The 16,826-nt window shown below is 55.3% G+C and overlaps 1 protein-coding gene across 1 annotated transcript in view; it reads right to left on the bottom strand.

The window, feature by feature from the left end:
• Window positions 1-16,826, bottom strand: part of LOC142469129 (S phase cyclin A-associated protein in the endoplasmic reticulum-like) — a gene marked incomplete at its 5' end in the record, with an annotated part of 222,445 nt that overhangs the window by 142,898 nt on the left and 62,721 nt on the right. Inside the window, 2 exons of the mRNA XM_075576061.1 lie at window positions 8,085-8,208; window positions 11,685-11,800. Of these exons, the coding sequence (XP_075432176.1) occupies window positions 8,085-8,208; window positions 11,685-11,800 (240 nt within the window). The remainder of the gene's footprint in view (window positions 1-8,084; window positions 8,209-11,684; window positions 11,801-16,826) is intronic.

Genomic DNA, 16,826 nt, shown 5'->3' with positions numbered 1-16,826 from the left:
ACGCACTCATACACACACCCACAGACAGAGGCAGGCACTCACGCACTCATACACACACACACAGACAGAGGCAGGCACTCACGCACTCATACACACACACACACACAGACAGAGGCAGGCACTCACGCACTCAGGCACACACAGACAGGCACGCACGCACTCAGACACACACACACAGACAGGCACTCACCTGCTTTCACTCCACACTCCTCCCCGCTCCCCGAAGCCTCTCCTCCTCCCGAAGCCTCCCCTCCCCATTGGCTCACAGCCACACCACGTGACGCGTCAACGCTAGGAAACACCATTCTCTTGTGTCTCCTAGCGGCTGACGCGCCACAGCGTGTAGTGAGCTGTGCCGCCAGGGGGGACCGGCTCGCGAGGATTCCCCTGCTGGTGGGGAACTCACGACATGGCCGCCCGCGCCAACGAGCGCAGCGGGACCGAGGCCTAAGGCGCCATTAGCTGCTCAACAGAGTGCTCATTTGCATGTCATTACCCAGAATCCCTGGCTGCTGTGTTAGCACTGTATGCTACGCGGTAACGGGGAAGGGTTGCAGACCTGTCTGAGACATGTGGCTGGGCTCACAACGTGAGATTTTTATTTGCTGCAAACGGATTTAAAAACTTGTACAACAAGGGGATTTTGTATGAATGGACACAGTAAGCAGCTCACCACCTTCCGCAGGGTCATTACACAGGAGGCGCGTTCAATAGCCTTTCTCCCGGTTTGGGATGCTGCAGCCCGCCTCACACTGTCCCTTCTCCATCTGCAGTGCAGCCTCAGTGCTAACTGGCCCTATTAGCAATGTGATTAAGCCCCACACCCCCTTATCCTGCGTCTCGTAGCAGCAATATAGCAGGTTCCTGAGCAGCTTGTGCTTTGGGGGGTAATAGGAGGAGTTAGGGAGAAGTGACACGTCGCACGCACTGACAGAGAACTTCATACGTGTCATTATTATTATTCTCTCCCTAATGAGGGACGAGAGGCGGCCACGTCCCCCGCTGTGCATAGGGCAGTGAGTACCTGCGCAGTACTGTGTACAGGGGCAGCGTGTTGTATGTAGCGATGAGGAGACCAGCAACGCACGGCAGGGCCTGCACAATTCCTCTATTGTCTGCGTTCAGCGAGTTACCCGCCGAGCCTAAAACACGTGTTTGCACAAGTCAACACGTTACAACAAGGTGCACGGAACACACACAGACACGCCTCGCCATCCCACATTGCTTTGAAGGTTTTCCATCGCCGGAAGCGTTATTATTCGTCAAACATGAGGGCGCTGTGTTAGGAGCGCGCGATACAATAGCATCTGACGTGTGCTGTATCTGGGCCGCTCGCTGTGCTGGTTCCTACACGTTACTGGCGAGCTCCCTAAAACTAGCAGTACTACTGCCCCACAGCTATAAGTACTAGTGCCCCAAACCTGTCAGTACTACTGCCCCACAGCTATCAGTACTACTGCCCCACAGCTATCAGTACTAGTGCCCCAAACCTGTCAGTACTACTGCCCCAACAGCTAACAGTACTACTGCCCCACAGCTATCAGTACTACTGCCCCACAGCTATCAGTACTAGTGCCCCAAACCTGTCAGTACTACTGCCCCACAGCTATCAGTACTACTGCCCCACAGCTATCAGTACTAGTGCCCCAAACCTGTCAGTACTACTGCCCCAACAGCTAACAGTACTACTGCCCCACAGCTATCAGGACTACTGCCCCACAGCTATCAGTACTACTGCCCAAACCTGCCAGTACTACTGCCCCACAGCTATCAGTACTACTGCCCCACAGCTATCAGTACTACTGCCCCACAGCTATCAGTACTACTGCCCCAACATGTCAGTACTACTGCACCACAGCTATAAGTTCTACTGCCCCACAGCTATCAGTACTACTGCCCCACAGCTATCAGTACTACTGCCCCACAGCTATCAGTACTACTGCCCCACAGCTATCAGTACTACTGCCCCACAGCTATCAGTACTACTGCACCACAGCTATCAGTACTACTGCCCCACAGCTATCAGTACTACTGCCCCACAGCTATCAGTACTACTGCCCCACAGCTATCAGTACTACTGCCCCACAGCTCACAGGGGATGTCAGACAGAGCAAACGGTTCCCCAGCACAGGACACTACACACTGCAGCAATAATCCGTGCAATATTATGGGACAAGCACAGAAATCCATGAATGTTTCTTCATGTCGCCCACAGGTCCCCAAACCTGACTAATTCACCCCATTGTCACAGTGATTAAACCGCAGACAGGGATTCTGGGTAGTGACTGGAGAACGACAGCGTTGGGTGTGTCCCTGTGAGCTTCTTACCAGTTTGAAATATGATGTTCCCCCATAGCTTTAGCAAGTACAATATGTGACAATGGGGCGAGTGCCGCAGGTTTGGGGACCTGTGGGTGACAGAGACACCAATGCAATGTCTATCGTTGCATCACTCAAACCCACCAAGTCTAAGGTGGTGTTACCCTCCGCGCCCGAGATCAGCCCGAGATCAGGGCACCTGAAATGACTCCCATGCATTGGCTGCAGCGTGCGAGATCGCCCCCTCTAGACCAGGCGTGGGCAACTCCAGTCCTCAAGGGCCACCAGCAAGTCAGGTGATCAGGATATCCCTGCTTCAGCAAAGGTGGCTGAATAGCAGCGATATCCTGAACACCTGACCTGTGGGTGGCCCTTGAGGACTGACGTTGACCAACGACTGAGCCAGCTGTGCTGAAGCAGGGATATCCTGATAACCTGACCTGTTGGTGGCCCTGGAGGAGCGGCGCTGCCCACCCTTGCTGTAAGAGCCGGCGGTGAAACATCTCCCTGGAGGGCTGATTGATGGGTTATTATGAGGCAGGATGATCTGTGACAATATCAATCCACTGGGGTTAATCTCTGCCATGCCTGCCAGCTCCACACGCACCTCTCCTCTCCGCTGCCAGAGGCTTCAGGGCCTGAGCATTTAAACAGTTCTACCCAAGTGGCTCGTGCTGCTGGCAGTGATGGGGTTAAAAGTGGGTGGATGAAATTGCCACAGAAGAGCATTTTCGAGGCATTCCTGCCCCCCCCCCCCCCCCTTCCCAAATGTATTTTCTCCTTCAATACGACAAGATTGTCTGCGGTCTGAGCCTCGGGGCGAGTTTATATCAAAACAAGAGCTCGGAGACATCCGCAGAGCAGGAGGAAATCTTTCTGCAGCTCGTCAGAAAATCCCTCGCTAAAACAACCCGCTTCCAGGAACAGAGCGCACAGCGTGCCAGAGCGCCGGCACATGCACGCGCTTCTGTATCCGGGTGACACGCAGGTCACACTCCGCTCCACTCACATTTACCTGGTTGCAATGTAAATCAGTACTAAGTATAACTATGCGCTTTCATCCATCTACAATACCGCTCCCTATAACTCCTCCTATTACCCCATATAACCCCTCCCTATAACTCCTATTACCCCATATAACCCCTCCCTATAACTCTTCCTATTACCCCATATACCCGCTCCCTATAACTCCGATTACCCCATATAACCGCTCCCTATAACTCCTCCTATTACCCCATATAACCCCTCCCTATAACTCCTATTACCCCATATAACCTCTCCCTATAACTCTTCCTATTACCCCATATACCCGCTCCCTATAACTCCGATTACCCCATATAACCTCTCCCTATAACTCCTATTACCCCATATAACCTCTCCTTATAACTCCTATTACCCCATATAACCTCTCCCTATAACTCCTCCTATTACCCCATATAACCGCCCCCTATAACTCCTCCTATTTCCCCATATAACCTCTCCCTATAACTAATAGAGAGGCCGACGCCAGATCTCCCAGAGAGAGAAGCCAATGTCAGATCTCCTAGAGAGACCAACAAGAGATCCCCAGAGACTGATGTCAGATCCCAAGAGAGAAGCCGACACCAGATCTCCCAGAGAGAGTCCGACACCAGATCTCCCAGAGAGAGAGTCCGGCACCAGATCTCCCAGAGAGAGGCCGACGCCAGATCTCCCAGAGAGGCCGACGCCGGATCTCCCAGAGAGGCCGACGCCAGATCTCCCAGAGAGAGGCCGACGCCAGATCTCTCAGAGAGGCCGACGCCAGATCTCCCAGAGAGAGAGAGGCCGATGACAGATCTCCCAGAGAGGTCGACGACAGATCTCCCAGAGAGAGGCCGATGACAGATCTCCCAGAGAGAGGCCGACACTATATCTCCCAGAGAGGCCGTCAACAGATCTCCCAGAGAGAGACCGACGACAGATTTCCCAGAGACAGACCGACACTATATCTCCCAGAGAGAGAGAGAAAGAAGCAAGATCTCCCAGAGACAGAGAGGATGATGCTATATCTCCCAGAGAGAGATACCGACACCAGATCTCCCAAAGACAGATACCAGATCTCCCAGAGACAGAGAGACAGATACCAGATCTCCCAGAGAGACTGGCACCAGATCCCTAGAGAGAGGTGACAGCAGGGGAAGGAAATATCTGCGCTTTGGCAACAGAGTGTTCCTTGCCGCTAGTTTGGCGCTGACGGTCTGAGCCGCACGGTCTGTACCTGGCTCTGGTTCTGCTAACACAGGACAAGCCCCTGTCACTGCTGTAATTAAAACCTAAGACCTAAGGACGCGTCACACTGCTCCGTGGGGAATACAGTAATCCTGCAGCTCTCACTCAGCTCTCCCTCCCGCTCCAATGTGCGGGGAGCTGCTTCTCTGCGCTGGAGAAGAGATCAGCTGGAAATAGCGGGGCTCCGACCCCCCCCCTTAATGGGGAAGTTACCGGTATTACTGCCTGACTTTATAAAGGGGACGGAAATGGTCGTCCAATAGGGAACCACAACCAAAGATGTTGCGGCTCCCTCTTGGCCGGAGATTTGGCAGCCATTCTGTTTCCCCTGGAGGGAGATTTACACCTGGCAAAATCCCTGGTGAGTATCGCGTCAGCTGCAGGGGCCCCCAGAGAGAAAAATAGCGCAGTTCAGATCCGGGGTCCCATAAATGGGGGGGGGGAGATTGCGGCTTTAAGAAGATGTAAGGGGCCCGCCCCACATGGGGGTGATCTGAACGAACGACCGTGATATGCTTTATGGTATAGTCCCGTGTAGCCCCCAGAAACACGCACAGCCTATGGATGTGCTTGGGCTGAATTAGGAAGATTTCGTCAACAATGAAAGCAGCAAAATATGAAATCTTATGTGTGTTTTATGTAAACAAATCAGTTCTGTAGTATTACATAATAGAGGCTGTTAATTTATTTATATTCAACTCTTAATGACATCTGTAATGATTTTTAATACAGTGCCCTTCCTTTGATTTCTATAGCAGGTTTTAGCCCACCTCCCCAGCAGTGCAAGATATTTGTAACACTTTCATTTGTTGCCAATGTTCCCAGCAGTTTGAGCTGCAAACTGTAACAATAGATACTGTACTGTTACCTTAGTAATATAAGGTTACATTGTAGCTGCCGTGTTACACTGACTGAAGGATTGATTGAAACTGAAAGGCGGCTGTGACGGTAGGGGGTAGCCAGTCTTCATAATAAAGGTGAAGCCCGACTGGTTACCCCTGAAAACCGTGGGTCCCTGGTAACTTAGAAGCACCATAAGCCGGGGACTCTGCGTCTTACACCTGCGCTGTCGCGTTATACCATTTCCGGTCATGTAATAAACCTGCTATTTCGGGAGTGGGAGTTTCAAGGGGGATATTTGGGTGAAAATTTATTTAAAACCTGTGTAGGAGGTCGGGGGGGCAAGGATCCCGGGGTATTTGGCCGCTCCTCCTCTTACCGTGCACCCCAAAGCCGCCACCAGTCTAAATTCTTTCAAAACTAAGGCTGTCTCACATTTGAATCTGGTCTGTAACGGTTTCATACGCCCATAATATATATTTTCTTTAACTGTGCACGCAATGTCTTGTATATAATGTATACCCTGCTCATTATGCAACTGTATTTGTAACCATCTTATTATTTGTCATCATAACTCTGTGCCCAGGACATACGTAAAAACGGGACGTAACTCTCAATGTATTACTTCCTGGTAAAACTTTTTATAAATAAAATAAATACCGGTAGTCCGTAATGCTAGCCTACGAGCAGGCAGGCTCTGAGGGTACGAGAGTGAGTTACACGGGGGCTACACAGTTTCCCTCAAAATCCTGGTTTTCGGCCCAAAGTATCCCACTCCCATTTCCCCCACATGTATTATGTTCCCATACGTTTATTATGTGTATAAAGTGTGTATCCATCTCTATACAGACAGTCCTGGTAATCTAAAATAGGAGCCGGGATGTCTGCATAAAGATCGGGGATCAAAGAGGAGAAGGGAAGTCGAGAGGTGTTAGCGGGGAAGGGCGGAGTAACGGGTCTGGGAACAAGGGCTCCCCGCGGGGAAGACACTTTGTTCGCCCAGGCTCGTTGGAGCCTACTCAGCGGGCGGTATGGGGCCGGCATTGAGAATCCGTTGCTGGTAGGCATGAATCCCATTGGCCAGTTCAAATTTCCCGCTTGTCGGCGTCCAGACCCACCACCTCCTCTGACTCGTACAGCCAGACGAGCCCCCAGCTCTGATTGGCTGATACAGTTACGATCCGTGCTCTGATTGGTCGCCAGCCCCTCTTCCATGTTAGACATAGAACAGCGAGGTCTATGTAAGGGGACGGGCCGATAAGAGAACCAGACGATCCCGGGCTTGGGTCGGTGAGGCGCTGGCGGGCTTTTCAAAGTTGCTCTTTTGTGAATAGCAGAGCAACCGGCTTGGTTTTTTGCCGGAGCAGCCAGCCTAGCTGAGACTCAGGTCTGAGTTTCCGGCCAAGTTCTCTTTTGTGCCTTGCTCGCGGTTAGCAGGTATAGCCAGGTATCTTCCCGGAGGAAGGAACGTGAAGTTTCTGGACGTGGAGCGGACAGGGTAAGTCTATCTGAAGCAGGCGCCCTGCACCTATTTGAGGCTAGAGACTCCCCCCAGACCCCCAGTTGAGTGTGTATTCTTCTGTATTTTGTGTATCATTGTGTGTCTGCTGGTCTCACCAGAATAAACCTCATTTTATTCCATTACCTTGTTCTGCCAAGTGAATTGATCCCGGAAGATAAAAATGTCAAAAGTACTGGTTCCCTGTGACAGTGGCCATTATGTTAGGTACACGATTTTTAACACATTTATAACAGGAGCACAAAATGATTGCCAGCTTAGATAAGAATGTACAATTATACATTGCTGCATGCTTTACATATACAAATAATAATAATAATAATAATAATAATAATGGTGGAAAGTAGTATTGTTGCTTGAAGTGAAAATGTTACTTCTTTGTGTCGTGTGAAACATGAAGCGGCTTTCTTTTCGCCTCTTAAATTCACGCTCAGATACCTCTTGCCCTGCACTTTTATCTTTTTGGCTGCTGACATTATGCAATAGTGTGTTACGCATTGTGTGTTATTCCTGCTGAATGTCTTACACTCTCCCATCCACATGCAAAGCCATTAAATGTCCCTAAACAGTCCACTTTCTAACTTATTCAATCGGCGGAAATGTCAATTATTCAAGACACATACATAACTTTTCAATTAAGTCAGCGCTTGGCTTGGGGAGCGCTCCGCATGTCGGTGGTTTTAGGGCGAACGGTGTCAGTGAATTATGAGGTCGCAATGAATTAGGAATGAATTCTGAAATCAAATATTCAATGAGATTTGCAAATAATGCCGGAAAACAGACCGTTAACTGAATTTCCTTAATTACCACGGAGTTGCAAAAGGTGCTTTTTGTGAAAAGGATTTAGGATTCTCAAAATCCGGGGTTCTTATTCCTCCTCCAACAGGTCAGGTTTTAAGGATATCCCAGCTCCAGCACAAACGGCTCAGTCAGTCCCTGCTTCAGCACAGGTGGCTCAACCAGAGGTGCAGTCTTTGACTGAGTTTCCGATTGAGCCACTTGTGCTGCATCAGGGATATCATGAAAACCTGACCTGTTGGTGGCCCTTGAGGACTGCAGTTGGCCACCCATGAACTAATACAAAAGCAGCATCATTTCAATCAACCTCAGCGCACAGACTCTCCTGTGTAGCGAGTTACAGGAGACAGGGACGTACCGTGAGCTGATGCATCAGGAGCTCCATTAGGAATGTGATCTTACTGCTAAACAGAACGTAGCTGCAGTTCTCTTTGCAGTTACTGCACGTTAAATGATACACACTCACAGCACTGCACAGCGACCTGACGGGAAACGGAGGAAGAGAAGTGTTAGCGCAGCGCACATCGGAAATCCCTAAACATCAAGAAATTGTTGATTTTACGATCCAGTTATTGATATAATCATGTCGTTATTGATAAAGTGTGGCATGCTGCTCTGGCAGCCAGGGGGTTAACTCTGAGTGCTGATGCCAATCAATGAAGAAGCCAAAGTGTGCCAGGATCTCAGGACCCCATCACATGCTTGTCTGTGACCTTGGAACTTTGACCTCACTACGCCTCCCCATCTGCCTCCCCAGCCATTGGGCCATCTGTCCCATGCAGGGAAAGTCTGACACGGCTCTCCTATTAGCGGAATGAATTAGAATCCGTATTAATCAAAAGAGAACGCTCTCAAATGTGCCGTACTAATATATATATCTATCAAGTCAGGTTGTTCGGACAGGAGTGGTCTAGTGTCTCTAAGGCTAGGTCCCCGGTGCCTGCTGCGGGGGGCGCTATGGCAGGGACAAGAACCGCCCCTCCATGGGGCCGGGCCCCCTAGCTCCCTTGGCCGCCGCGCTGCACGACCAGTTTTTCCTGAAGACAGTCAAATTGTCTCCTCATCTTTCCCCCTGCAGCTCACCGCAGACCGGGGATCACAGCTGCACACACCGCCAGCCTCGCAGGCGCGCGTGCAGCGCCGACACTGGTCCGTAGCCTAAAGTGGATGAGGCCGGTTCAGCTCCTTGTAACCTTGGGCAAGTCGCTATCACAAAGGCCACCATAAATGAGAATGTAAGCTCTGTGCACGGGGATACAGTGCAGCGTACACAGCGGTGCTAATTATGACTTGGTGTAGTGAGGAGGGCAAAGCTGAACAAGTTGTTAAGTAGCAGAAGTGCATTTGTTGCAGCGTGAGAGGTAAGCGGCTCACACAGCGATATTAACGCAGGGGATTCAGGTGCAATTGTAACGTGAACGCTTCTAATTTGTGGGAATCTAAGAAACATCATTTCTTTTCAGGTGCCCCTCCTACCACTTGTATTGCCCGCCCCCATCCACCCCCTGTACAGCCCGCCCCCATCCACCCCCTGTACAGCCCGCCCCCATCCACCCCCACCCCTACCTCCTGTACTGTCCGCCCCCATCCACCACCTGTACAGCCCCACCCCCTCCTACCACCTGTACAGCCCCGCCCCATCCACCCCCACCCCGCCCCCTCCACCCCCACACCCTCCTACTACCTGTACAGCCCCACACCCATCCACCCCAACCCCTGTACAGCCCGCCCCCTCCTACCACCTGTACAGCCCTGCCCCATCCACCCCCACCCCCTGTACAGCCCCACCCCCTCCTACCAGCTGTACAGCCCCACACCCATCCACCCCAACCCCTGAACAGCCCCACCCCCTCCTTCTACCTGTACAGCCCCGCCCCCCTGCCCCCTGTATAGGCACTGACACCTCCTACCCCCTGTACAGACCCGCCCCTCCTGCCCCCTGTATAGGCACTCACCCCTCCTGCCCCCTGTACAGCCCCGCCCCTCCTGCCCCCTGTACAGGCACTGACCCCTCCTACCCCCTGTACAGCCCCGCCCCTCCTGCCCCCTGTATAGGCACTGACCCCTCCTACCCCCTGTACAGCCCCGCCCCACCTGCCCCCTGTATAGTCACTGACCCCTCCTACCCCCTGTACAGCCCCGCCCCCTGTATAGGCACTGACCCCTCCTACCCCCTGTACAGCCCCGCCCCTCATGCCCCCTGTATAGGCACTGACCCCTCCTACCCCCTGTACAGCCCCGCCCCACCTGCCCCCTGTATAGGCACTGACCCCTCCTACCCCCTGTACAGCCCCGCCCCACCTGCCCCCTGTATAGTCACTGACCCCGCCTACCCCCTGTACAGCCCCGCCCCCCCTGCCCCCTGTATAGGCACTGACCCCTCCTACCCCCTGTACAGCCCCGCCCCTCATGCCCCCTGTATAGGCACTGACCCCTCCTACCCCCTGTACAGCCCCGCCCCTCCTGCCGCCTGTATAGGCACTGACCCTTCCTACCCCCTGTACAGCCCCGCCCCTCCTGCCGCCTGTATAGGCACTGACCCTTCCTACCCCCTCTACAGCCCCGCCCCTCCTACCACCTGTACAGCCCCGCCCCCCCTGCCCCCTGTATAGGCACTGACACCTCCTATCCCCTGTACAGCCCCGCCCCTCCTGCCCCCTGTATAGGCACTGACCCCTCCTACCCCCTGTACAGCCCCGCCCCTCCTGCCCCCTGTATAGGCACTGACCCCTCCTACCCCCTGTACAGCCCCGCTCCTCCTATAGCAGTGCGCCCTCCTGCCCCTGTACACCTGTTCTGAGCCGTGTGCAGGCAGATCTCGGGCACACCTGGCGCTGGGTCGCAGGAGGGCAGATTAGAGTCCTGCTAATTTCTAAATCCTATTACACATGTCAGCGGCCACCAACTGTCACCGGCTCGTGATCTTTGAGGCTTTGGACATGTGGAAAACTATAAAGCAGCAGCTACTTCACCAAGTGGAGTTCCTATATACACGTATATTCATACACACACACACCATTGCTTCATAATCACTCAAAACATACAGTCCTTCTGTCACCCGCACACGCTTCTCCCTTCTGTCACCCGCACACGCTTCTCCCTTCTGTCACCAGCACACGCTTCTCCTTTCTGTCACCCGCACACGCTTCTCCCTTCTGTCACCCGCACACGCTTCTCCCTTCTATCACCCACACACGCTTCTCCTTTCTGTCACCCGCACACGCTTCTTCCTTCTCTCACCCGCTTCTCCTTTCTGTCACTCGCACACGCTTCTCCTTTCTGTCACCCGCACACGCCTCTTCTTTCTGTCACCCGCACACGCTTCTCCCTTCTATCAACCGCACACGCTTCTCCCTTTTATCAACCGCACACGCTTCTCCCTTCTATCAACCGCACACGCTTCTCCCTTCTATAACCGCACATGCTTCTCCCTTCTATCAACCGCACACGCTTCTCCCGTCTATAATCAGCACACGCTTCTCCCTTCTGTCACCTGCACACGCTTCTCCCTTCTGTCACCTGCACACGCTTCTCCCTTCTGTCACCTGCACACGCTTCTCCCTTCTGTTATCCACACGTGCTTCTCCCTTCTGTCACCCACACGTGCTTCTCCCTTCTGTCACCCGCACACGCTTCTCCCTTCTGCCACCCGCACACGCTTCTCCCTTCTGCCACCCGCACACACTTCTCCCTTCTGCCACCCGCACACGCTTCTCCCCTGCAGGTCATCAGAAGCATGTGGACAGCAGAGAACAAGACACACATTGTGCTTCATTTGATGACGGGGAATGGAAACCTGCAGATAATGCTGCGAGTAATTGTCTCGCCTCCTGCAGCAGTCAGTGGCTGATTTGACAGCTAAGTTCTTATTAAATATTGGGCCAGCGCCTTAGCAAAGAGAACAGAAAGGGAGAGGGCTCTGCTACATGGGACTGTTATTGAGACACTGCTTCCTTACCTCATTGGGATGCGACTCGCCGCGTTACTGTTAGACACGGACGCAGCCGCCTGCAGAATCTGCTCCAGCACGGCCAGTCCTCCCGCCGCCCGGAAAGACATCTGATCGGCAGCATTCTGCGGAGGAGAGACAAGGTCAGCTTGGCCCTGCCTGGGGAACAAATGTTATAGGACTCCAGCGACCTACTGGTTAACGTGTCAGACCCAACCACACGAGGACTTCGCAATCAGTCGCTAAAACGTTGGGAGAGTTCCCGCAGCAAAGTGGAAATTCCCACACAGGGAGGTGACGTGTGCGTGCGCCATACACACAGGGAGGTGACATGTGCGTGCGCCATACACACAGGGAGGTGACGTGTGCGTGCGCCATACACACAGGGAGGTGACGTGTGTGTGCGCCATACACACAGGGAGGTGACGTTTGCGTGCGCCATACACACAGGGAGGTGACGTGTGCGTGTGCCATACACACAGGGAGGTGACATGTGCCCCGCGCCACACACACAGGGGGGTGACATGTGCGTGCGCCATACACACAGGGAGGTGACGTGTGCGTGCGCCATACACACAGGGAGGTGAAGTGTGCGTGCGCCATACACACAGGGAGGTGACGTGTGCGTGCGCCATACACACAGGGAGGTGACGTGTGCGTGCGCCATACACACAGGGAGGTGACGTGTGCGTGCGCCATACACACAGGGAGGTGACGTGTGCGTGCGCCATACACACAGGGAGGTGACGTGTGCGTGCGCCATACACACAGGGAGGTGACGTGTGCGTGCGCCATACACACAGGGAGGTGACGTGTGCGTGCGCCATACACACAGGGAGGTGACGTGTGCGTGCGCCATACACACAGGGAGGTGACGTGTGCGTGCGCCATACACACAGGGAGGTGACGTGTGCGTGCGCCATACACACAGGGAGGTGACGTGTGCGTGCGCCATACACACAGGGAGGTGACGTGTGCGTGCGCCATACACACAGGGAGGTGACGTGTGCGTGCGCCATACACACAGGGAGGTGACGTGTGCGTGCGCCATACACACAGGGAGGTGACGTGTGCGTGCGCCATACACACAGGGAGGTGACGTGTGCGTGCGCCATACACACAGGGAGGTGACGTGTGCGTGCGCCATACACACAGGGAGGTGACGTGTGCGTGCGCCATACACACAGGGAGGTGACGTGTGCGTGCGCCATACACACAGGGAGGTGACATGTGCGTGCGCCATACACACAGGGAGGTGACGTGTGCGCGCGCCATACACACAGGGAGGTGACGTGTGCGTGCGCCATACACACAGGGAGGTGACATGTGCCCCGCGCCTCACACACAGGGAGGTGACGTTTGCCCGCGCACCACACAAAGGGAGGTGATGTGTGCGTGCGCCATACACACAGGGCGGTGACATGTGCCCGCGCCTCACACACAGGGCGGTGACGTGTGCCCGCGCCTCACACACAGGGCGGTGACGTGTGCCCGCACACCACACACAGGGAGGTGACATGTGCCCGCGCACCACACACAGGGCGGTGACGTGTGCCCCGCGCCTCACACACAGGGAGGTGACGTTTGCCCGCGCACCACACAAAGGGAGGTGATGTGTGCGTGCGCCATACACACAGGGCGGTGACGTGTGCCCCGCGCCTCACACACAGGGCGGTGACGTGTGCCCGCACACCACACACAGGGAGGTGACATGTGCCCGCGCACCACACACAGGGCGGTGACGTGTGCCCCGCGCCTCACACACAGGGCGTTGACGTATGCCCCGCGCCTCACACACAGGGCGTTGACGTGTGCCCCGCGCCTCACACACAGGGCGGTGACGTGTGCCCCGCGCCTCACACACAGGGCGGTGACATGTGCCCGCGCACCACACACAGGGCGGTGACGTGTGCCCCGCGCCTCACACACAGGGCGGTGACGTGTGCCCCGCGCCTCACACACAGGGCGGTGACGTGTGCCGCGCGCCTCACACAGGGCGGTGACGTGTGCCCCGCGCCTCACACACAGGGCGGTGACGTGAGCCCCGCGCCTCACACACAGAGCGGTGACGTGTGCCCCGCGCCTCACACACAGGGCGGTGACGTGTGCCCCGCGCCTCACACACAGGGCGGTGACGTGTGCCCCGCGCCTCACACACAGGGCGGTGACGTGTGCCGCGCGCCTCACACAGGGCGGTGACGTGTGCCCCGCGCCTCACACACAGGGCGGTGACGTGTGCCCCGCGCCTCACACACAGGGCGGTGACGTGTGCCGCGCGCCTCACACAGGGCGGTGACGTGTGCCCCGCGCCTCACACACAGGGCGGTGACGTGAGCCCCGCGCCTCACACACAGGGCGGTGACGTGTGCCCCGCGCCTCACACACAGGGCGGTGACGTGTGCCCCGCGCCTCACACACAGGGCGGTGACGTGTGCCCCGCGCCTCACACACAGGGCGGTGACGTGTGCCGCGCGCCTCACACAGGGCGGTGACGTGTGCCCCGCGCCTCACACACAGGGCGGTGACGTGTGCCCCGCGCCTCACACACAGGGCGGTGACGTGTGCCCCGCGCCTCACACACAGGGCGGTGACGTGTGCCCCGCGCCTCACACACAGGGCGGTGACGTGAGCCCCGCGCCTCACACACAGGGCGGTGACGTGTGCCCCACGCCTCACACACAGGGCGGTGACGTGTGCCCCGCGCCTCACACACAAGGCGGTGACGTGTGCTCCGCGCCTCACACATAGGGCGGTGACGTGTGCACCGCGCCTTACACACAGGGCGGTGACGTGTGCCCCGCGCCTCACACACAGGGTGGTGACGTGTGCCCCGCGCCTCACACACAGGTCGGTGAAGTGTGCCCCGCGCCTCACACACAGGGCGGTGACGTGTGCCCCGCGCCTCACACACAGGGTGGTGACGTGTGCCCCACGCCTCACACACAGGGCGGTGACGTGTGCCCCGCGCCTCACACACAGGGCGGTGACGTGTGCCCCGCGCCTCACACACAGGGCGTGACGTGTGCCCCGCGCCTCACACACAGGGCGGTGACGTGTGCCCCGCGCCTCACACACAGGGTGGTGACGTGTGCCCCACGCCTCACACACAGGGCGGTGACGTGTGCCCCGCGCCTCACACACAGGGCGGTGACGTGTGCCCCGCGCCTCACACACAGGGCGTGACGTGTGCCCCGCGCCTCACACACAGGGCGGTGACGTGTGCCCCGCGCCTCACACACAGGGCGGTGACGTGTGCCCCGCGCCTCACACACACTACACACCATTTGGAGTTTAAAAAAAAAAAAAAAATGGATTTAGTGATGGGATCTTAAATTCTGCAGGTAGAATCTAATGTAGGGATGGCCATCTCCAGTCCTCAAGAGCCACCAACAGATCAGGTTTTCAGGATATCCCTGCTTCAGCACAGGTGGCTCAATCAGTGACCACTACTTGAGCCACCTGTGCTGAAGCTGGGATATTCTAAAAACTTGTTACCTGTTGGTGGCGGTTGAGGACTGGAGTTGCCCGCCCCTGTTCTATAGTGAACCCTTTTACACACATCAGTGCCGCTGGTTCACTTTACTCCTGTGAGGGAGGGAGCTGATCCCACATACAAGAGGCACAAGGGCCTGACCGTGCCTTTCTAGTGAAGAAAAGCGGAACCTTATTGTAAGACGCGGCGTGATTACTGGAGAGATCCCCGGGCTCCGGTTCTAACCCCCACCGGGCCAGGATCAATCGCATCCGGAAACAAACCAAGGATACTTATCCTTCCCACGCAAGGTTTCTACACGTGATATTAAGGGATCAAACACGGCATTTCTTGGAATAATGTAAGGGACACACAGATGGAAATCTTTCCCGTCTCCATTCTGGCAAAACGAATAATCTCCAGGGAAGCAAAGCAGCACGGAAATGAAGGGAAATGGCATAGAATAATATATATTCCAGTATATGTATGTACAGTATAGCTTTGTGTTTATAGCACCCACAGTGTATTACAGAGAATTATAATGCAATAAGATCAGACATAGGAAAGGAAATCCCTGGCCTGGAGAGCTTACAATCTAAGTGGTATGTTGGGAGACTTACAAGCAGATGAGGTGACACGTGCTGTAGATGGCAGTGCCTGGCAGGAGTGACTGTGGGACAGGAGCCACGAGTACAGGCAATTAAAATGCTTCATGTAAGAGGTGAGTTTTAAGGTCTGACTTAAAGGGGGGAGAGGAGGTGCTTGGTGTATGCGGGGTGTGAGGGAGTCAGATAGGTAAGGGGCAGGGAGGGAAAAAGTTTTAGGAGAGAGAGAGAGCTGTAGAGGTGAAAGGGGTGGAGAGGAGACAGTTATGGGCAGAGCGCAGGAGAGGAGACAGTTATGGGCAGAGCGCAGGAGAGGAGACAGTTATGGGCAGAGCGCAGGAGAGGAGATAGTTTGGGCAGAGCGCAGGAGAGGAGACAGTTATGGGCAGAGCGCAGGAGAGGAGACAGTTATGGGCAGAGCGCAGGAGAGGAGACAGTTATTGGCAGAGCGCAGGAGAGGAGACAGTTATTGGCAGAGCGCAGGAGAGGAGACAGTTATGGGCAGAGCACAGGAGAGGAGACAGTTATGGTCAGAGCGCAGGAGAGGAGACAGTTATGGGCAGAGCGCAGGAGAGGAGACAGTTATGGTCAGAGCGCAGGAGAGGAGACAGTTATGGTCAGAGCGCAGGAGAGGAGACAGTTATGGGCAGAGTGCAGGAGACAGTTATGGGCAGAGCGCAGGAGACAGTTATGGTCAGAGAGCGCAGGAGACAGTTATGGGCAGAACGCAGGAGAGGAGACAGTTATGGTCAGAGCGCAGGAGAGGAGACAGTTATGGTCAGAGCGCAGGAGAGGAGACAGTTATGGGCAGAGCGCAGGAGACAGTTATGGGCAGAGCGCAGGAGAGGAGACAGTTATGGGCAGAGCGCAGGAGACAGTTATGGGCAGAGCGCAGGAGAGGAGACAGTTATGGGCAGAGTGCAAGAGACAGTTATGGGCAGAGCGCAGGAGACGAGCAGGGGCAGAGCGAGAGATCACAGCCGATATGTAGGGAGGAGCAGATGAGGGGAGAGCCTTAAAGGGAAGGAGAACTTTGGGGGTGATCCAAAACTTAATGGGAAGCCAGGAGAGGGA

Source organism: Ascaphus truei, chromosome 18, assembly GCF_040206685.1.
Source record: "Ascaphus truei isolate aAscTru1 chromosome 18, aAscTru1.hap1, whole genome shotgun sequence".
Taxonomy (NCBI): domain Eukaryota; kingdom Metazoa; phylum Chordata; class Amphibia; order Anura; family Ascaphidae; genus Ascaphus; species Ascaphus truei.
Note: the sequence above shows the minus strand (reverse complement) of the source record. Positions and strands in the feature narration are given on the sequence as shown.